The sequence below is a fragment of the Schistocerca gregaria genome, chromosome X (assembly GCF_023897955.1).
Source record: "Schistocerca gregaria isolate iqSchGreg1 chromosome X, iqSchGreg1.2, whole genome shotgun sequence".
NCBI classification, from domain to species: Eukaryota; Metazoa; Arthropoda; class Insecta; order Orthoptera; family Acrididae; genus Schistocerca; species Schistocerca gregaria.
Genome location: NC_064931.1, coordinates 594,060,512 through 594,081,180, shown reverse-complemented (window position 1 = coordinate 594,081,180; position 20,669 = coordinate 594,060,512). Strand labels below are relative to the sequence as shown.

Here is a 20,669-nt window from a genome sequence, read left to right as displayed (position 1 = left end):
TTCAGAAGAATGCCATTTGGATTAAAAAAATGCACCCGCAACATTTCACAGATTGTTGGACAGAGTACTCAGAGGGCTAAAACCATAGCAATGTTTAATGTATCTTGATGACATAATCGTCTATAGGAGTGATATGGAATAGCATATGCTGCAATTAATGGAAGTATTCCTAAGGTTAAGAGGAGTGAAGTTAACACTGAGTGCAGAAAAGTGTAATTTTATGATGAAATAGGCAGCATATCACAGTCATATCATAAGTACAGATGGTGTTAAGGCAGACCCAAAATTAATTAGAGCCGTACATGCATTTCATGTACCAGAATCTGTAAAAGAGCTGCAATCATTCTTGGGACTTGCAAACTATTACTGCCAGTTTGTAAAGGGATTTGTGGATACAGCCAGATTACTTACACAATTAAAAAAGGGTACTATATTTGTGTAGTCAGAAGAGTGCCAGCACATTTTTGAGTAGGAAAAAGAAGCTTTAAAATTGAATGCAATATTGGTATTTCTGGATTTTAATAAAGAATTTGTTTTATCATCTGATGCATCAAATCATGCACTTGGCTGTCTTGTCACAAGAGATAGAAAGTGCAGAACATCTGCTAGGCTAGTATCAAGACAACTAAATTCCATGTAAAGAAGTTATTCCACAACAGAGAAAGAGATGTTAAGCCTTATTTATAGAATCACATATTTCAAATGTTATCAGTATGGTAAAATGTTTAGAGTAATAACACGTCACATGGCATTAAAATGGTTGTTGGGGTTAAAGGATCCTGCCAGTATGTTGGTATGATAGGCAGTAAGACTAAGTGAATTTGATTTCACAGTCGTGAATAAACCTGGGAAGTGGCACAGAAATGCAGATTGTTTAAGTAGAAAAGTAACAGCATTACATTTTTGTGGTAATGAACATAAGAAATGGCAAACTGCACAGAGAATGGATGACAAATGTAAGCAGTATTTTAAGCATCACAGTTTTGTATGCAGGATGGGTTGCTATGCAGAGAAACCAAGTACTAGCAGCAAAGGTAAGAAATAGAGTGCTATAAGATGCTCATTATCATATATTAGCAGGTCATGGGGGTTGTAGATCTACCAAAAGAAGTGTAGCAGAAAGGTATCAGTGGAAGAATAGACAGACACACATAAACCAGGGCATGCAGAATTGCATTCAGTGCACAAAGAGAGCAGATTTGTGTCAAACAAGAGTCCCATTGCAGAGTATGCATGAAGCATTAGCACCATATAAATTTATGGGGACTCAATAAAACACCTGCGGGCGATAAGTACATACTCACAATCATACAGCATTTTTCAAGATATGCAGAAATGGTCATGATGCCAAACCAGTAGGAAGTAACAGTGGCACAAACACTTGTGAATAAATGGATACTGAAACAATAGTAACAGGAGAGTGAATAAATTTCATGTCAGATCCATTCAGGTGTAATAAGTGTATTGATCGTATGTGTAAATATTAGTTATAAAATTAAGTAAAGACTTGGTGAAGGAAGTTACAGGGACTCAAGTACGATAGCAGAGACACGGAAGTGGAGCAGGACCGCGGAGAGGTAATCGGCCGATCGAGTATGCGAACCAAGCAGTCAGCAGTCTACTGGGGGCGTCGTCCGGACGACATTACCCGCCCCGCTGGAAAGCAGGGCAGACGGATCAGGAGCCAGCATAATTCACATGTACGATACACGAGGGAACCTTCTAGCATCGAACCACAGAGGCCAGTCACTGTGCTACAAACGTCACGCCGTCAGCAGGAACACGAAATAAATACCCCAGAAAGAGGCAGCTCCCTCTCGAAGTTTGCAGCTTCTTCTGAAGTCTGCTGGAAGTGCTGGTCAACTTATGGAGTACGCTGTCATGTTCCGGAAGCCTCGTGACGTTTGCTGGGCGTGCTGATGTACTCCCGACGGTACGCATGAAGAAGAAGCGGCAGCTATGGAGGTCATAGGACAGCATCGAACCTGATAGCAGCGTCTAGTTACCATGACTTACGAAGAAAGAAGAAGATGATGTCCCTTCGCCAGTAAGTCACAGAAGTCGAGTCTTCGTTCTGAGTCAAGTCATTAAAGTCGAAGTCTCACCAATAGCAACGGAGGAAGACGTATAGTGAATAACCCGGGTGACTGGTTCGGACGAAGGATGCGGCCGAACCAGTGAAGTCACCCGTGATTTGGGAAGAACTCCAGTTCAATGGACGCCGCCCAGAACCGCCGAATCTGAGAACACGGGTTCGCTCCTAGCAAGGGGCAACTTTCGTCATAGCAGTGGCCGGCCAGCCGCCCGGAACTGCAAGCCAGTACGCTCGCCGGCACACAGTCTTGCCGCGTAAGCAGCGCTAACCACGTGCGGCCGTCGCCAGCTGCTGTTTCTGGGGCATTCCTTGCAGTCTACGTTAGCATCTCCCGCCGCCGCCAGCACCGAGGCCACTACGCCGTGTTGCTACGGAAGCACTGAACCAAGCGAGTAAGGTAAACCGGTTGAAGTCCGCTGAATGCACTGTTGTCAAGGAAATGTTTGTCAATAAATAACTCTTGGAGTAAGGGATGTTTTATTGTACCTCATCCTCTGAGCCAAGGGAAGAACCCATGTAGCCCAGCTCTCCATGCCTGACAAATAATAAGAATAACAAGAAAGAAATAAAAAGAGACTCTACATTTTTGGTGTCAGAATACCTTGGCTCTTTCGGGTGTAGGACATAAATATACTGACAGAAAGAACTTGGATCTATCTGGTAACTAAATGTCGGCAGTGGCTATATTGATTCGAGGACCACGGCGCAAGAAGTCATCAACACCAGTATCAGCCACAGGCACAAGATAGCTAGCAACCATGTACAATCAACAGACGTTAATTCAGTTTTTGGTGAGTGCATAATGGCTAACGATATTTCTTTTGCTCTTTCGTTCTTTTTGTTTTTATCGAAACTCATGTGAGTCACTATTATTCTTTTCAAGTAGTAATTGATATTGTATTTTGTTTTTCCCTCTTGGTAATGACATAGACAAGTACTCATTATTTCTTGCATTTAATCGAATACTTGGTAGTGATTTCTGTATTAAAGTTAAATATTGGTTTGTATTGTGCTTGTGAAAACAGGAAAATAGTACAATGGCAAACAGTCAGCTACAAGAAGTTTCCGCAACCGAAGCTATACAAAGCTTAGTTAATCTAGTTGCTCAGTTAAAACAAGATAACAATGACTTGCTAAACAGATTATCCCAGAGTAGTTCATCTTCCAAAGCAACCCCAACCATGTTAGACCCATCAGCAGCAACCTTAGTGACCCCATTTTCTGGCAAGCCGGGTGAGGACATAGAAGCATTTTTTGCAGATTTATTAGCAGCAGCTAAACTAGGGTTTTGGACGGATGAACAGCTACTACAAATGACAAAATTACGATTAATTAGAGAAGCAAAGACACACGTCTTATACCAAGAGGAATTGCGGAATGCATTAACATTTGAGGAATGGAAGCAAGGCTTGTTAAAAAGATATAAAAAAAGAACAGTTGCCGTTTTCACAGAGAACAACTAAACACCATGTCTCAGAGACATAATGAAACACTTGAAAGTTTTGTGGGTAGGATACGGAAAGTCAATTGTCACACATACCAGTTGACCGCGAGCGACGAAGCGAATAAGTACATTTTGATGGAAGCTGAAAATAGAGCTTTAGATACTTTTTTACGTGGCTTGCCACCAGAATCTTCACGCCGTGTCCGTGCAGAATTTCCGAAAAACTTAAACGAAGCACTTAGCATTGGTAACGCTTTCGAGGAAATCGATGTCGTGACAAAATACAAAGAAAAGAAAAATGTATTCGCCACAGGAGTTCGCTGTTTTCGATGCGACAGACAGGGACACATTGCAAAAAATTGCAGGCAGCCACAGTGCACAATTAGCCACAGAATAGGTCACACATTTCGGGAATGTAGAAGTGTAAGGAGATCAGAGAATAGGGGACAGTTAAACGAATCAAGGAACCCTGGAACCGCCGCCCGGCGTTCCTAGTAAAATTCCATGCTATCAAAGCGCATGCAAAGGCGGAATGCTGGTTATCAGGCATTATTAATGGTAAAGAAAGTAGGCTATTGGTGGAAACCGGAGCTTTTGTGTCAGTTGTTAGTAAGAAATATGCAGTAAATAAGAAATACGACCCTCAAAGGTATAAGTTGAGTAGTATTGGCGGAAGCGACATACGTTCAGCAGGCTGTACGTCACTGTCCTTTCACATAAATGGAGTAAAATTCCAAGAAGTTATGGAGGTAGTATCGAGGGTGAGCGACGAGTACGATGCTATCCTAGGGTTAGATTTCCTGCACTAACATCACGCCATAATCAACCTCGGGCAACAAACCGTGGAACTTAGTGGAACCGTGTTTCGACTAAGTGAAACCGTTGCCAAGGAAATTCAGCTACAAGATCCCTTACCCCGGAATGAGGAATCACCAAAACTGCACGCTATTTCCTTGAAGGTAGATTCGCGCGATACAATACCGGTCGGTACGGGAAAAATACTTTGGGTAGACAATCATACTGCCGCACCCACAAACGCACTATGCATAGTGGAACCTTTGGAAGAAAATGACGAATTAGACGCAGCACATTGTTTTGTGCGCAGGAGTGTAGTTCATGTTACAGAAATTGACGGAGTACAGAAGGTACCGATACATGTAGATAATTTTGGGTCTGAGGATAAAGGATTAAGGAAGGGAATGCTAATAGCTAATATAAGTACACTGGAAGCGGATGATTTTGATTAGTCAGATTCAAGCCAGCCGCCTACAGCACTGCATTGCGCCAAAAGATTTCTCATTTGAAAGGAAGCGAACGAGAGGCAATAGAAACAGTGTTAAACGAATTTCAAGATCTTTTTAATTCACAAGGACCACTACCAGCTACAAATATAACCCAACACCGAATTCCTATAGGAAATAGTGCCCCAGTTTACAAAAAACCGTACAGAGTTCCACATAAATTACAGCCATTACTCGATGAGTTCATAGCTCAACAGCTAAAAGACGGTATCATAAATATTCGGACTCCTCGTATAACACGAACGTTGTCATTGTTCCGAAAAAATCGGCTGACGGCACGAAGCGATACAGATTCTGCTGCGATTACAGGCATCTAAATAGCAAAACCATTTCAGACGTTTACCCATTACCAAACATTACTGACACCATTGACCATCTCGGTAACAGTAGGTATTTTTCCACCATCGATCTACGCAGTGGTTACCATCAAATAGAAGTAGCCCCAGTGGACAGACACAAAACCGCGTTCTCTACCCCTAGTGGAAATTGGCAATTTAAAAGAATGCCTTTTGGCCTCAAAAACGCCCCTGCAACATTTCAAAGATTGTTAGATGGTGCGGTACGTGGATTAAAACCTCGACACTGTCTCGTGTATTTAGATGACGTAATTATTTTCTCGAAGGATATCAACGAGCATGCGATTCGTTTGCGAGAACTTTTCCAACGCCTGAGGGATGCCAAGCTCACGGTAAATTTAGAAAAATGTCAATTCGCTCTGAAAGAAGTTACATATTTAGGCCACGTTATAAGTGAAGAAGCAGTAAAAACAGAGCCTCGATTAATATCAGCAGTCAGAGATTTCCCAAATCCCCAATCAGTTAGAGAAGTACAACAATTCCTGGGACTCCCGAATTGTTATTGTAGATATGTAAAGGGTTATGCAGAAATAGCATGACCACTCACACAGTTACTAAAGAAAGGTAGTAAATTTCAATGGACTACGGAATGCGAGGAATCTTTTCAAACATTAAAGAACAAATTGATACACAGCCCAGTATTGATCTATCCGGACTTCAGTAAACAGTTCATTCTATCGTGCGATGCATCTGGTCACGCGATTGGTGTGGTGCTGAGTCAAAACATTAATGGTGCAGAGCATCCAGTAGCGTATGCGTCAAGACAGTTGAATACAGCAGAAAATAAGAATTCGACCACAGAAAAGGAATTACTAAGTGTCATTTACGGTATTAAATATTTCAGGTGTTACTTATGTGGTAATAAATTCAAAGTAATAACAGATCACGCAGCCCTTAAATGGCTACTTGGATTAAAAGACCCTTCGAGTCGGTTAACGCGCTGGTCCCTGTGCTTATCAGAAATGGACTTTGAAGTCATTCACAAACCAGGCAAAAATCATTTAAATGCTGACTGTCTTAGTCGAAAGATTGCACTAATAGAAGCCGTAGGTCGGAATGCAGAAGAATGGCAAAGAGCTCAGTCATCAGACGCTGAATGTAAAAAATATGCTAAACAAAGACAATTTTGCGTAGAGGATGGAGTCCTTTGTCGAATGACGAGACTCGGACAGAGAATAGAAGTGCCCGAACACTTTAGACAGGAAGCCATCCGGGAGGCGCATGAACACATTCTATCAGGACATGGAGGTCAGAGAACTACGGAACGACGAGTAGCCGAACGTTTTTGGTGGCAGACGAGAAAGTTGGACGTCGCGCACTACGTACGTAATTGCATACCTTGTGCACAACGAGCGGATGTTTGCCGTCAACGTATACCTTTACAAAGACTCCCTGAAGTTTCAAAACCCTTCCAAATCGTCGGCACAGACGTCTATGGCCCTTTTAACAAAACAGCAGCAGGAAATAAATACGTATTATCTATTTTGGACCATTTTTCAAGATATCTCACGATGGTCGCTCTACCTGATCAGCAGGCGAACACTATTGCGCAGGCTCTAGTAAATTATTGGATTTTGAATTTCGGTGTGCCGGAAGCTATCATAACTGACCAGGGGCGAAACTTCATGTCTGATATCATGCAGCAACTTTGTCACCTCTTAAGAGTACGGAAGTTACGAACCACTCCTTTACACCCACAGGCTAACGGACGAACGGAGAGAGTACGCCACACTATAGGGAAAATGCTTAGTCACTATATAAATAAGGAACACACAAACTGGGACGTCTATTTACCCTACTGCACTTCCGCGTACAACACCAAAATTCACGAAGGAACGGGCATGTCTCCTTATGAAGTAGTCTTCGGCAGAAAGATGCCATCATCTTTCGACGTCATTAAGCCCAAAGAAGGAAAGAATGGAGAAGCAGTTAGGAAGTTTGCTAGAATAATTAAAGATGTATGGAGAAAGGTGCAAAAATCGAACACAAAAGCTTTGGAACGACAGGAAAAGGCAACCAACGTACATGCCAAGTATCCGAATTTTAAAATTGGACAATGGGTTCTGCTATCAACACCTTACGTTCCGAAAGGAAAAACTAAGAAGTTCGTTACAAATTACCAGGGTCCGTACCAAGTAGTAGAAATAAATTCACCAGTGAATGTTAAGTTGCAATTACCAACCAAAACAACTGTAGTACATACCAGCAGAGTAAAACCCTACAAAGGAGATATGACACCTCCACCAATAAAACGTGCAGCACCAAGACAACGACAAACAACAGACACATCTGCACAAAAAATACATACAGCACCATATCGTCTTCGACCGCGCACAGTGAAATAAGCATCCACTGCACAAGCCATCCGACTGTTGATGAAACTGTATATAGGTTTTGTAGCGATAAGGGTCTTATAGCAAGAAAGGAAGAGTGTAAATACAATACTAAACACTAATTAATTGTTATGGATTATTGGTATAGCAATAGATAATATGTATTAGACTGGAAGTAGGTAAGCCTGAAGGTTACTCACGGATACGAAGGTTTTACAACCTTGAGAACCATTGATTTATTATTATTATTTTTTTCTCCTTCTCCTTTCTTCTCATGGTCTTCACGTACATTAATAATTACTTATAGCAATTTACTTAGTAATCATATTTTGACAGGTATCGCCTTCCACTACAATGGAATACTACCATGCAGCAGTACTACTATTACTCGTAAGATGCATGACCGATGGGTTGCAGGTTCATCAGTTGACAAGTGGCGTCATTTTTGTTCACCAAGATCCGGTAATATTAACCAATCACCAGTGGACGATAGTGTTAGAATATAATCTATGGCAAATACGCAATGAATTAAGGAAGCTAGACGTAGAGTTCAGTACATTAAACACAACGGCACGAAAAGCAGAGATATTTAACGAGACAGAAATTGAGTATAAAACTCTACAAAACTTTTACAACCAACTACGAGATCAATTACATCAACTGGAAGAATTAGTACCTCATGCAGTTAGACGGGTCAAGCGAGGATGGATAAACGCTGGAGGGAAAGTGCTAAAAACTCTTTTTGGTACAGCCGACGATGATGACATCATTCAATTAAATAATACTTTGCAAGATATTACGGAAACAGTAAGTCACAATAGAGCTAGCATGGCATACCACAAGACTTAACGATTTAGAACGATCAATACTTAATAACACAAAGATCATTCGAAATGCCACGCAAGAATTAAATGAATACATCCAAACTACGTCAGCGGTACTAAATACGGATTTACGGATCGTCGAAACCAGGCTACATTGGGCGGACCGGAAAATTTTAGTAGCAAAGTTACTTCGGTTACTCACAGATAAGTTAATAGATGCGCGGTTAGCAATAGGAGATCTCAAAGAAGCTGTACAAGATGCAATACAAGGACATTTATCACCAACTTTAATATCACCAAGAAAATTCATAGTAACCTTGATCCAGATCCGTAAACAACTACCAGATTCACTCCAATTAATTTTTCCTCCACGCAAGGAATATTTACCGCAATATTACCACTTAGCAAAAATCTTTGTCGATACAGACGATGTAAAATTAAGAATCCATATTTCCTTCCAGGTAACTGGTAAAACTGATATATTTGATTGTTACACAATACACCCATTTCCAGTTAAGTGGAGTTAAATCAATAAATTTGTACAATTCCGCACAAACCAGGTATTGTTAGTTTCGAAAGCATCGAACTCAACCGCAGTAATGACTACTGCAGAATTGAATAAGTGCATACATGAGGAATTCATCATATGCCCATCACGTGCCACAGAAGTGAACGCCGAGAATTGTGAATCTCAGTTATTCTTCCAACGAAATAACGCCTCAAATTGCGCACGCGATGTACTAACTGATACATCGTTCTTTTTCGAACAAATAGGAAATCATTGGCTTTATGCAGTACACTATCCAACCAGCGTGGTTACGCAATGTTACAATAACGGAGTAGTTACTGTAAGTCATCACATTGAACTTCGAGATAGCGGATTGTTAGTAAATGGTACCTTTTGTTCCTTCTACAGCTCAAAATTTCGTTTGCCAGCAACTGTAACCGGTTCAACTATTGTTTCCCCAAACTTCTCACTAATCTATTGGCAAGAAACAACAATGCAACTATTGCCTCCTCAAAACCTGTCATATCTAAATAATTCCCTAGATACTTCTATCTTACAATCCCTAGACGTTTTCATTAATGCACAACAAGGCAAAATTAACACCAGTGCTATAATGCAGCATGTGTTAGAGTTACAGCAGCAACATAAAATACACTCCTGGAAATGGAAAAAAGAACACATTGACACGAGTGTGTCAGACCCACCATACTTGCTCCAGACACTGCGAGAGGGCTGTACAAGCAATGATCACACGCACGGCACAGCGGACACACCAGGAACCGCGGTGTTGGCTGCCGAATGGCGCTAGCTGCGCAGCATTTCTGCACCGCCGCCGTCAGTGTCAGCCAGTTGGCGTGGCATACGGAGCTCCATCGCAGTCTTTAACACTGGTAGCATGCCGCGACAGCGTGGACGTGAACCGTATGTGCAGTTGACGGACTTTGAGCGAGGGCGTATAGTGGGCATGCGGGAGGCCGGGTGGACGTACCGCCGAACTGCTCAACACGTGGGGCGTGAGGTCTCCACAGTACATCGATGTTGTCGCCAGTGGTCGGAGGAAGGTGCACGTGCCCGTCGACCTGGGACCGGACAGCAGCGACGCACGGATGCACGCCAAGACCGTAGGATCCTACGCAGTGCCGTAGGGGACCACACCGCCACTGCCCATCAAATTAGGGACACTGTTGCTCCTGGGGTGTCGGCGAGGACCATTCGCAACCGTCTCCATGAAGCTGGGCTACGGTCCCGCGCACCGTTAGGCCGTCTTCCGCTCACGCCCCAACATCGTGCAGCCCGCCTCCAGTGGTGTCGCGACAGGCGTGAATGGAGGGACGAATGGAGACGTGTCGTCTTCAGCGATGAGAGTCGCTTCTGCCTTGGTGCCAATGATGGTCGTATGCGTGTTTGGCGCCGTGCAGGTGAGCGCCACAATCAGGACTGCATACGACCGAGGCACACAGGGCCAACACCCGGCATCATGGTGTGGGGAGGGATCTCCTACACTGGCCGTACACCTCTGGTGATCGTCGAGGGGACACTGAATAGTGCACGGAACATCCAAACCGTCATCGAACCCATCGTTCTACCATTCCTAGACCGGCAAGGGAACTTGCTGTTCCAACAGGACAATGCACGTCCGCATGTATCCCGTGCCACCCAACGTGCTCTAGAAGGTGTAAGTCAACTAACCTGGCCAGCAAGATCTCCGGATCTGTCCCCCATTGAGCATGTTTGGGACTGGATGAAGCGTCGTCTCACGCGGTCTGCACGTCCAGCACGAACGCTGGTCCAACTGAGGTGCCAGGTGGAAATGGCATGGCAAGCCGTTCCACAGGACTACATCCAACATCTCTACGATCGTCTCCATGGGAGAATAGCAGCCTGCACTGCTGCGAAAGGTGGATATACACTGTACTAGTGCCGACATTGTGCATGCTCTGTTGCCTGTGTCTATGTGCCTGTGGTTCTGTCAGTGTGATCATGTGATGTATCTGACCCCAGGAATGTGTCAATAAAGTTTCCCCTTCCTGGGACAATGAATTCACGGTGTTCTTATTTCAATTTCCTGGAGTGTAAGACTTATCACTGTGAGCACAGGTATTTCTGGAAGCTTCTTGGTTATAGTTGTACTTTGTATTATTTTCCTGTACGTCAAATGTAAAATTAAAACAAACCCTAATGTAGTCCTACATCAAATACCGGCAGAATAGCTGAAACCTACACAATGCCCACAATTGTAATTTTTCTTACCCTTTTACTTACATTCCGTTAGACCAAAAATGTATTACATGATATTATTATATTATAGTATTATAGTAAGGTTATCATTATGTACTTCTATTTTTGATTCCTCTTTTGTTGTGCTAATTAAGGGTAAAAATTCGGGACGAATTTCATGGAAAGGGAGGAATGTCACAGGTACAGTAGTGACAGTATTGTGAAAATGTATTGCGAAAATAATAACCAAGAACAAAGTGTTGTGAGTAAATAGATGTGTTGTGGAGGATGAATTTCCCAAACAGTGGACATAGTGTAAATTCGAGGACGAATTTTTACGAACTGTGGAGGAGTGTAATAGGTGTAGTGATCGTGTGAGTAAATATTAGTTATAAAATTAAGTAAAGACTTGGTGAAGGAAGTTACAGGGACTCAAGTACGCTAGCAGAGACACGGAAGTGGAGCAGGACCGCGGAGAGGTAATCGGCCAATCGAGTATGCGAACCAAGCAGTCAGCAGTCTACTGGGGGCGTCGTCCAGAGGACATTGCCCGCCCCGCTGGAAAGCAGGGCAGACGGATCAGGAGCCAGCATAAGTCACGTGTACGATACACGAGGGAACCTTCTAGCATCGAACCACAGAGGTCAGTCACTGTGCTACAAACGTCACGCCGTCAGCAGGAACACGAAATAAATACCCCGGAAAGAGGCAGCTCCCTCTCGAAATCCGCAGCTTCTTCTGAAGTCTGCTGAGAGTCTGCTCGAAGTCTGCTGGAAGTGCTGGTCAACTTATGGAGTACGCTGTCATGTTCCGGAAGCCTCGTGACGTTTGCTGGGCGTGCTGATGTACTCCCGACGGTACGCATGAAGAAGAAGCGGCAGCTATGGAGGTCATAGGACAGCATCGAACCTGATAGCAGCGTCTGGTTACCACGACTTAGAAAGAAGAAGATGTCGTCCCTTCGCCAGTAAGTCACAGAAGTCGAGTCTTCGTTCTGAGTCAAGTCATTAAAGTCGAAGTCTCACCAATAGCAACGGAGGAAGACGTATAGTGAATAACCCGGGTGACTGGTTCGGACGAAGCGATGCGGCCGAACCAGTGAAGTCACCCGTGATTTGGGAAGAACTCCAGTTCAATGGACGCCGCCCAGAACCGCCGAATCTGAGAACACGGGTTCGCTCCTAGAACGGGGCAACTTTCGCCACACACCGTCAGGTGGCTTGCGGAGTACGGATGTAGATGTAGATGTAGATAGCAGTGGCCGGCCAGCCGCCCGGAATTGCAAGCCAGTACACTCGCCGGCACACAGTCTTGCCGCGTAAGCAGCGCTCGCCACGTGCGGCCGTCGTCAGCTGCTGTTTCTGGGGCATTCCTTGCAGTCTACGTTAGCATCTCCCACCGCCGCCAGCACCGAGGCCACTACGCCGTGTTGCTACGGAAGCACTGAACCAAGCGAGTAAAGTAAACCGGTTGAAGTCCGCTGAATGCACTGTTGTCAAGGAAATGTTTGCCAATAAATAACTCTTGGAGTAAGGGATGTTTTATTGTACCTCATCCTCTGAGCCAAGGGAAGAACCCATGTAGCCCAGCTCTCCATGCCTGACAAAAAATAAGAATAACAATAAAGAAATAAAAAAGAGACTCTACACAGGGAATTGTGTAAGTTACTGAATGTAGAAAAGTTAAGAATGAGTCCTCTTCATCCACAAGCCAGTGGAAGAACTGAAAGAGTGCGTAGTACAATCAGAAAGATGCTTGGGTATTATGTTGACTCACATCACACCAAATGGAATGCCTATTTGAAGCTCACTAACTCTGCCTACAACTCAAAGCAGCATACAAACACAGGATTATCACCATATGAAGTAATATATGGTCATAAAATGCCATCACTGACATATTGAAAATGAAGAATGGGAAGACTGAAGATTCTGTTAAGGGATTTGTGAGATTGATTAGGGAAATTTGCAATAGAGCATACACAAGCACTGGAGAAACAAGAAGAAGCCAAAGCGAAAGACAAAGAAGTTTTTTATGCAGTAGCAGGGGCCATACCAAGAGACTATGTCGCCAGTAAGTGCCAAGATTCAGTTGCCAATGAGAATGAAAGTTATGCATGAAACAATTTCAAGGGAGTCCGGATGTTATTCCAGGGATAGGAGATGTGGACTGGAAAGAGAGAGGGTGGAGACAGATATCGGAAGATAAACAAGAGGTTGTGGATGAAATAGTAATGAGTAACTTGTATGTATTAAGGCTGAGGAGATAGTCATTTAATTGTTTTTATAATTAATAGGTATTCCTGCCCATAGGTGATGTCCAGGTAAAATGATTCAGTTCATAGCATGACTACTGATTTTCATTGGGATTGAAGTGTTGCAGCACCAGCACCTACAAAGGGGAAGTGCTGTTTGCTAAGCAGGAAGATGTAGTGATCATCAGTCATCGCTGGGTAATACAGATGTTATTCAACTCATGGGATATGCATAATGAGGTGAAAAGATTGGAAGAAGCATTCAACAAATTCCGTCAGGGAATGGAAAGGCACAGGATACACAAAAGAAGTGCTATAGTATGTGAGAGAGTAAATGGAGCATATGAGAAATTAAGGAGTGAGATGACCATGTACTCTGGATTATTCCACACACATGAAGGAAGAGGGGCTGGATCAACTAATGAAAACAATATTTGGCACTGCTGATGAGGAATGTTTGAAGGGTGAACAATACTGTAGAAGAGGTTAAGCACTGGGTACAAGGGAGCACAGCCATGAGTGATTGGCACACAATGCAGATTGCGACTTTAGAGAAGGACATATTGAATAACACACAGTCACTATAACAACTGACCAGAGAAGTTATGTGGAGTGCCAGAGCTGCAGAAGAGGCAGTTAACCAGAATATCAGAGAACTAAAAACTGAAGTAGAAGTCTTAGTTAGGAAAGTAGTAATGAAAAATGATTGCAGTCAATAAAAGATAGTGTTTGGGAAGCACGAGGAAGAGTAACAGAACTATGGGAGGCTGTGCAGCAGGCTGTAAGAGGTCAGCTAGGGGTAAACTTGTTGTCACCAGAGCAGTATTTAGATGGGCTACAGAAAGTACAGAAGGAACTACCACTGGAGTTGGGGTTGTTCTAGAACCTGAGCACAAAAATTTACCTTTCATTCCGGGTAGCCACAGTATAAGTGAGAAGTGATGAAGCAAAAGTTTGCATTCCATTTCTGTACCAGTAGTAGGTAAACAAGCATGTCCCAAGTGCTACATAGTTCATACATATCCTGTAAATGAAAAAAATTTGTGAGTATAAAAATTCAATGACTATTATTAACAGCAAATAAGAAGGGAACATACATGCAAATTGAGGAAGCAAAGCTACAAAAATGCTACTGAGGGGAAATCACAATCAGTTTGAATATGATAATAAGAGAGGGGCAGGATTCCTGTGAGGTGAAATTGCTAATGGGACAGAAGGAGGCAAGAGAATGCAATAAAGAAGTGATCGAGCCAGAATTGTACTTTCAGCATGTTGAGACCCATTGGCTGCTCTCTACCTTTGACAAAATGGTAGTAATGGCCAATTGTTTTGAGCAGGTGAAGCTTACATCAGGAAAGGGGCTAGAATTAAACCCGAATGGTGTGTTATTAAATGGAACAGCATACACAATAATGGGATGTACTTTCCAACTGCCAACCATGACTTTAGAGTTAACTCAACTGAATATTTCAAAGCATTGTTTGTATTGGCCAGAGAACCCCATGGAAGTGCTACGTGCCACAAATAAAACTAGCTTAAATCAAACACTAGGGCCAGAATTAATGCAGTCTATAAACATGCAAATAAACCAGCAGGAGTCATGAGTCTCCCTGGAAATCTTATTGCAGCAAGTAAATTCATAGAAGGAAAATAAGTACCAGAAAGAGATGATATTAACTATTGTCATACCAACCACCACAGTGGCACTTGTTCTGCTAAGTGTAGTCCTTGTTATGTTATGCAGAAGGTGGAGCACAAGACTGAGTTTGGACCCAGCCATAATTCAGATTCCAGTGGATTGGATACCCTGAGCATAAAAGCAGGAGAATGCAGATGAACACACAAGGGGGCAATATTAAGGATAACCGACTCATTTTAGCTTGTAAATTTGGAAATAGAATTACAAGTTATTGTGCAAGAAGCCTAGAAATGAAATTAGTTCCATGGTGTTTAAATTAAGGAGCAGGGCAAGGGGTCCTGTAGAATTGTGTAAGATTAATTGATACTGTTAATAAAACAAACTGTTAGAACAATTCTTAAGAAGTGAATTAGGGCCAGAAGGGCTGGTCATCAGGAGCTCTAGTGTAAAGGATAATCTAGTTTGGGCAACCTAGGGGCCAGGTATTGATAAAAAGGAGGGCAAATACCTTATCGACTGTATTTGGTCAAAAAGTATGCCAGAGTGGAAGTGAGTTGCAACAGAGTCAGCCATAAACATGTAAGAGTGTTATGCACTGTGAAGCAAAACGTGGCACATGGGCATTGTGCAGCTCTGTGCAGTATAGCAACAGCTAATGCTGCAAAACATTAGCAGAAAGACAGTAGTCTGTCCTCACTTGCCACCATGGAAGTGTTTAGAGTATGTGCCTTAAGCCCTAAACAAACATAGTCTGGAGCATATAAGTACTCAACCATTCATGAACTAAATTATTCTCATCTCAGTATCACAGCCTAGAACACAAGACTGACACCCTGAGTGACATCCTAGAATGCAGTACAGAGTCCGCTGTTCAACCAGTGGATGGGGAAGCCTTTCTTGAGTCATCCTGAGACATCGCTGACAGTGGCATTTGAGTGACACCACACTTGGCTCCACTGTTTGTGCTGTCAGCAATGCCAGACGTGTATTGTTTCACATGAGAGGTAACTGGACACCTCCGCCAAGCCATTCCTCATGTACTATGATTGAGTCCTGGAATAATGACATTAATAAAGCAAAGATACTGCCATCCTTATGTCTTATTTCACTCTCTGTGAGTAACAATCCATGATTCATCCAATGGATTGTTTTTTATGTAATTAAACAATAACAAGTCTTTCCACTCTTTCCACCTACCTATTTGCAATACATTACATTTTTTCATGTTGATGGTCAACATGACACAAGCTTCAATCTTCTGTATTTCACTATAATTTTCTAGTGTTGTGACTTCTCTATGTTGAACGGCATCATCCAAAAACACCCAATGGAAGTTCTGACATTAACCACTGGATCATTAATAAATATTGTTGACAGTAATGGTCCAATAACACTACTCAGAAGTTAACACAATGAGATAATGTGTTCTATTTGCTTGTCACTCCTCAATCCAATCACAGATCTGATCTGATATTCAGTATGCTCATGTTTTATTCATTTGGAGGTAATGGGAACTTTACCAAATACCTCACAGAAGTCAAGAAACTAGGCATCAGCCGAACACTAGTAGTTACTGTCTTCTGGGTTTGTGGCAGAACAGAATGAGCTGAGTGTCACAAAACTCTTCTTTCAAGAATCCATGCTAATTCCTACAGATGAGATTTTTCATCTCCAGAAAGGTCATAATATACTAGTTTGAAAAATTCTGCAGATTTAGATTACTGATATTGATGTGTTGTTGCATGCAACTGTCCAGTGACTCTTTCTGAAATGGCAATGATCTGCACATTTTCCAAACATTTGCCATATGTAATTCATTCAGTTATCTGTGATAGAATTCTGAGTAATAAGTTTTTTTGTATAGTCAGTGTAGAATCAGGTAGGTATCTCCATCAGATCCAGTCCCCTTTCTTCAGCTGAGTAGTTTTACTTGATTTTCTATTCTAAAGCTTATCTTGATATTTATTATTGTGGCATTCATATGAGAACTGGAAGGAAGAACTGTAGTGTGGTCTTCCTCAGTGAAACAATTTCAGAAAATTGAATTTAGTATCCTGCCCTACACTCTGACATCTTTAGTTTTCATGCCAGTATGGTCATGAATGGATAGATGGCTTTCATCCATTTACTGACTTATTGCTAGACCAAAACTTCTTAGCATTTTTTGTTAGAATCAGGTAATTATGAGTCACTCTCAGATTAAGTGCTAAAATTAATTTTCAGGTAAGGTATATAAAACAATATCACATAAATCCCTGTCCTTACTAACCACCCTAATCATTTGAATCTCTCAGTCTGCAGCTAGTATGTTGCAATCTCTCTCTAATACCATAGCATGATCAGAACTTTATGTGCAACTTTCTTTAAGTTTTCCCTGAAATATTTCACCAATACAGCTCTGTAGGTATGTTCAACACTTTATATCTGTGATAAGGGGTTACCTGCAATTTTCCGCAAAAATAACTTTTTTAAATGAAATTTAAACCACTATTTAGTTTATAATGAAATTTATATGCAAGACTTTTCCATAGACAAAACTCAAAACAACTGTTTGAAACCCATTACTTGCTGGAGATTAAAGCAATAACTCCCTGTCTCCAACTGCATGCTCTAAAATAATGGGTTACTAGACCACCAAGGGAAAAATAGTTTTCCCTATTGCTGTGAAGAAATGAATATACTTAACAGAATGTGGAAAAATCAAAGGAGATAAACAGAAAACTATCAAAAACTATCACTTTCCCCTATTGTTTACAGTGGTACACATGCTTATTGCTCATATGATGAAGTTTTTGGAAACAAAAAAGTTTGTACTGATCATATGAGAGCATGGGAAATGATAGTAGATATAACAACTCTGAAATTCTTCATTAAAAATGTGAGTGAATGATATAATGTACATTAACTGGTCCTGAAATCTACTTGGTGGAGAAGCCCAAGTAGCTGTTCCAGAGGCTGGTGTAGTTTACAGCAATATGGGCATATGCAACAAGAGACAGAGGAGGGTTGCTGTCCTAGAAAACTGGAACATGTAATGGATACTGATTGGTAATAAGTGTATATGGAGCCATTTATCATGAAACCTCAAAACTATTTTGCAGTTTGTCGCTGTTCTCTTTACAGCTGAAAATGTCAGATGGCTCTGGGTTCTATTTGTGATGTTTCTTGTATCACTAGTCACTGTAACCCCCCCCCCCCCCCTCCACCCACTCCTATCTCAGATCCCAGGTATGCTCCTTTTGAATAGCAACCAATCAATTGGCATAGATCATTAAACTAAAGTTCTCAGCATCTATCCTGCTATGTAAATAAAAAAGGCAGCAAGATACAAATGATCTGTCTGACCCATTTTTCATTAGTTATTTTATGGGGTATTTCATTTTTGTTTCTAATTTGTTTGTTACATTAATCACCATACTTTCAACTAACATTGCAGTCTTATTCTGAGCAGCTTTGGGATTTTACAGAGAGGCAGAAGATTTTTCAGTATAATTACCTCAGTTAGTTACACCCTCATATTATGTACACGATACACAACATTCAGCTACCCCTAAGAGTACTATAAAAATACATTCAAAGAAATAACTAAAATATGTGGAAAGAAAGAACATCTCTAAGATAGAGTAAAGTCATGCATCTCCCTTAAGTTCATGGTTTTGTAGATTTCGAATTAAGGTAAGAACTTACTTTTCCATCAACTCTTACGATGCGTTTGCCAGATGCTGTGCCATGTTCAAATTCAATCCTATGAACTCCATCATTGAGAGGCACATCCCATATGGCAACTAGATCACCAGAAGCCTGTTCTGATTCCTTGTGAAACAAAATTCACACTCTTAATAAAAACAATGTTAGCTGTGATCTGTTCATAACATTTACATCTACACTGATACTCCACAATCCCCCTTACGGAGCATGGCACAGAAATCATGATACAGTTTGTATTAACATACAGGGTGTTACAAAAAGTTACGGCCAAACTTTGAGGAAACATTCCTCACACACAAATAAAGAAAAGATGTTATGTGGACATGTGTCTGGAAATGCTTAATTTCCATGTTAGAGCTCATTTTAGTTTCTTCAACCTACACTCAATGGAGCACGTTGTAATGATTTAATATGGGACACTCTACCTGTGCTGCTAAAACATGTGTCTTTACAAGTACAACACAACATGTGGTTCATGCACAATGGAGCTCCTGCACATTTCAGTCTAAGTGTTCATACGCTTCTCAACAACAGATTCAGTGACCGATGGATTGGTAGAGGCGGACCAATTCCATGGCCTCCACACTCTCCTGACCTCAACCCTCTTGACTTTCAATTATGGGGGCATTTGAAAGCTCTTGTCTACGCAACCCCAGTACCAAATGTAGAGACTCTTCGTGCTCGTATTGTGGATGGCTGTGATACAATAAGCCATTCTCCAGGGGTGCATCAGCACATCAGGGATTCCATGTGACAGAGGGTGGATGCAAGTATCTTCGCTAATGGAGGACATTTTGAACATGTCCTGTAACAAAGCGTTTGAAGTCATGCTGGTACATTCTGTTGCTGTGTGTTTCCATTCCATGATTAATGTGATTTGAAGAGAAGTAATAAAATGAGCTCTAACATGGAAAGTAAGCGTTTCTGGACACATGTCCACATAACATATTTTCTTTCTTTTTGTGTGAGGAATGTTCCCTGGAAGTTTGGCCGTACCTTTTTGTAACACCCTGTATATGAAACAGTTACAGCTTGTGGTAAATGTTATTAACTGTAAATCAATATGAAATATAAAAATTACTTTGAATCAAAATGTCTATGTTTGAAATGTATATTATGCCAGGCAATAAAAGTACTACTATGCAGACACTGAAGAAACACATATCTTCATATTATACAGCAAAATAATAACATGGGGAATTAATGCATAGAGATGAGTCAACTGAAGATGAACAAATTGGGAAAGCATTAACACATATTACTCAACATCATACTAGTCACCTGCAACAACTAATGGACTATGAAACAAATTGGTATTACAATTGTATCAGACAGTATTCATAGAACATTTATTGCTTCTTTGGAATCAGAGAATGTCTCAAATTCTGAGAAATGCTCAATAACTATAAAATCAATAAATTGATCATGGAAGTCAATAATGCCTTCACAAAATACATAAATGTCTTGGCTATATATTGTGGCAGATGATGAAAAACAGATAAACCTGTTCAAATCAGAAATCAACGATAATGTAGAAACATTCCACTGTCTTGATCTAGGACAAGTTTCCAATCAAGTAGTCCACTGTTTTCTGGGGCCAAGTAGACTTAGGTGGACAGGGGCTATGTTCTATTCCATTTTCTCAATTTAATTATTTCAAAACCCATTCATCATATTTATTATGTTGTCAAATCTAAATTACATATAATGCTAACATGTGGCATTCCTCCCTTTCACAACAATACTCCTAGTCACTATCAACTTAAAACCATACAAGCTTTAGGTCATGATGCTTTCAAATCTTACATCTACATTATTATATAGATTCAGCCTGCATGACTATTACCACTTCCCTGTTTTGTTGAGTGAGATGTGCTATGAGAAATTTTGCCCAGGTAATAGTGCTTTGGAGGCTGTGCAGTACTCGCTATTTAGAAAAGAAAGAGCAATTCATTCTAATGGAACTGTAGTATACTATCAATGGGAGCAG

The 20,669-nt window shown here is 41.4% G+C and overlaps 1 protein-coding gene across 2 annotated transcripts in view; it reads right to left on the bottom strand.

Moving 5' to 3' along the window:
• Positions 1 to 20,669, bottom strand: part of LOC126298558 (fas apoptotic inhibitory molecule 1) — a 60,929-nt gene that overhangs the window by 19,760 nt on the left and 20,500 nt on the right. For both annotated transcript variants that reach the window (XM_049989917.1, XM_049989916.1), the window contains one exon: positions 18,659 to 18,784. In XM_049989917.1, the coding sequence (XP_049845874.1) occupies positions 18,659 to 18,784 (126 nt within the window). The remainder of the gene's footprint in view (positions 1 to 18,658; positions 18,785 to 20,669) is intronic.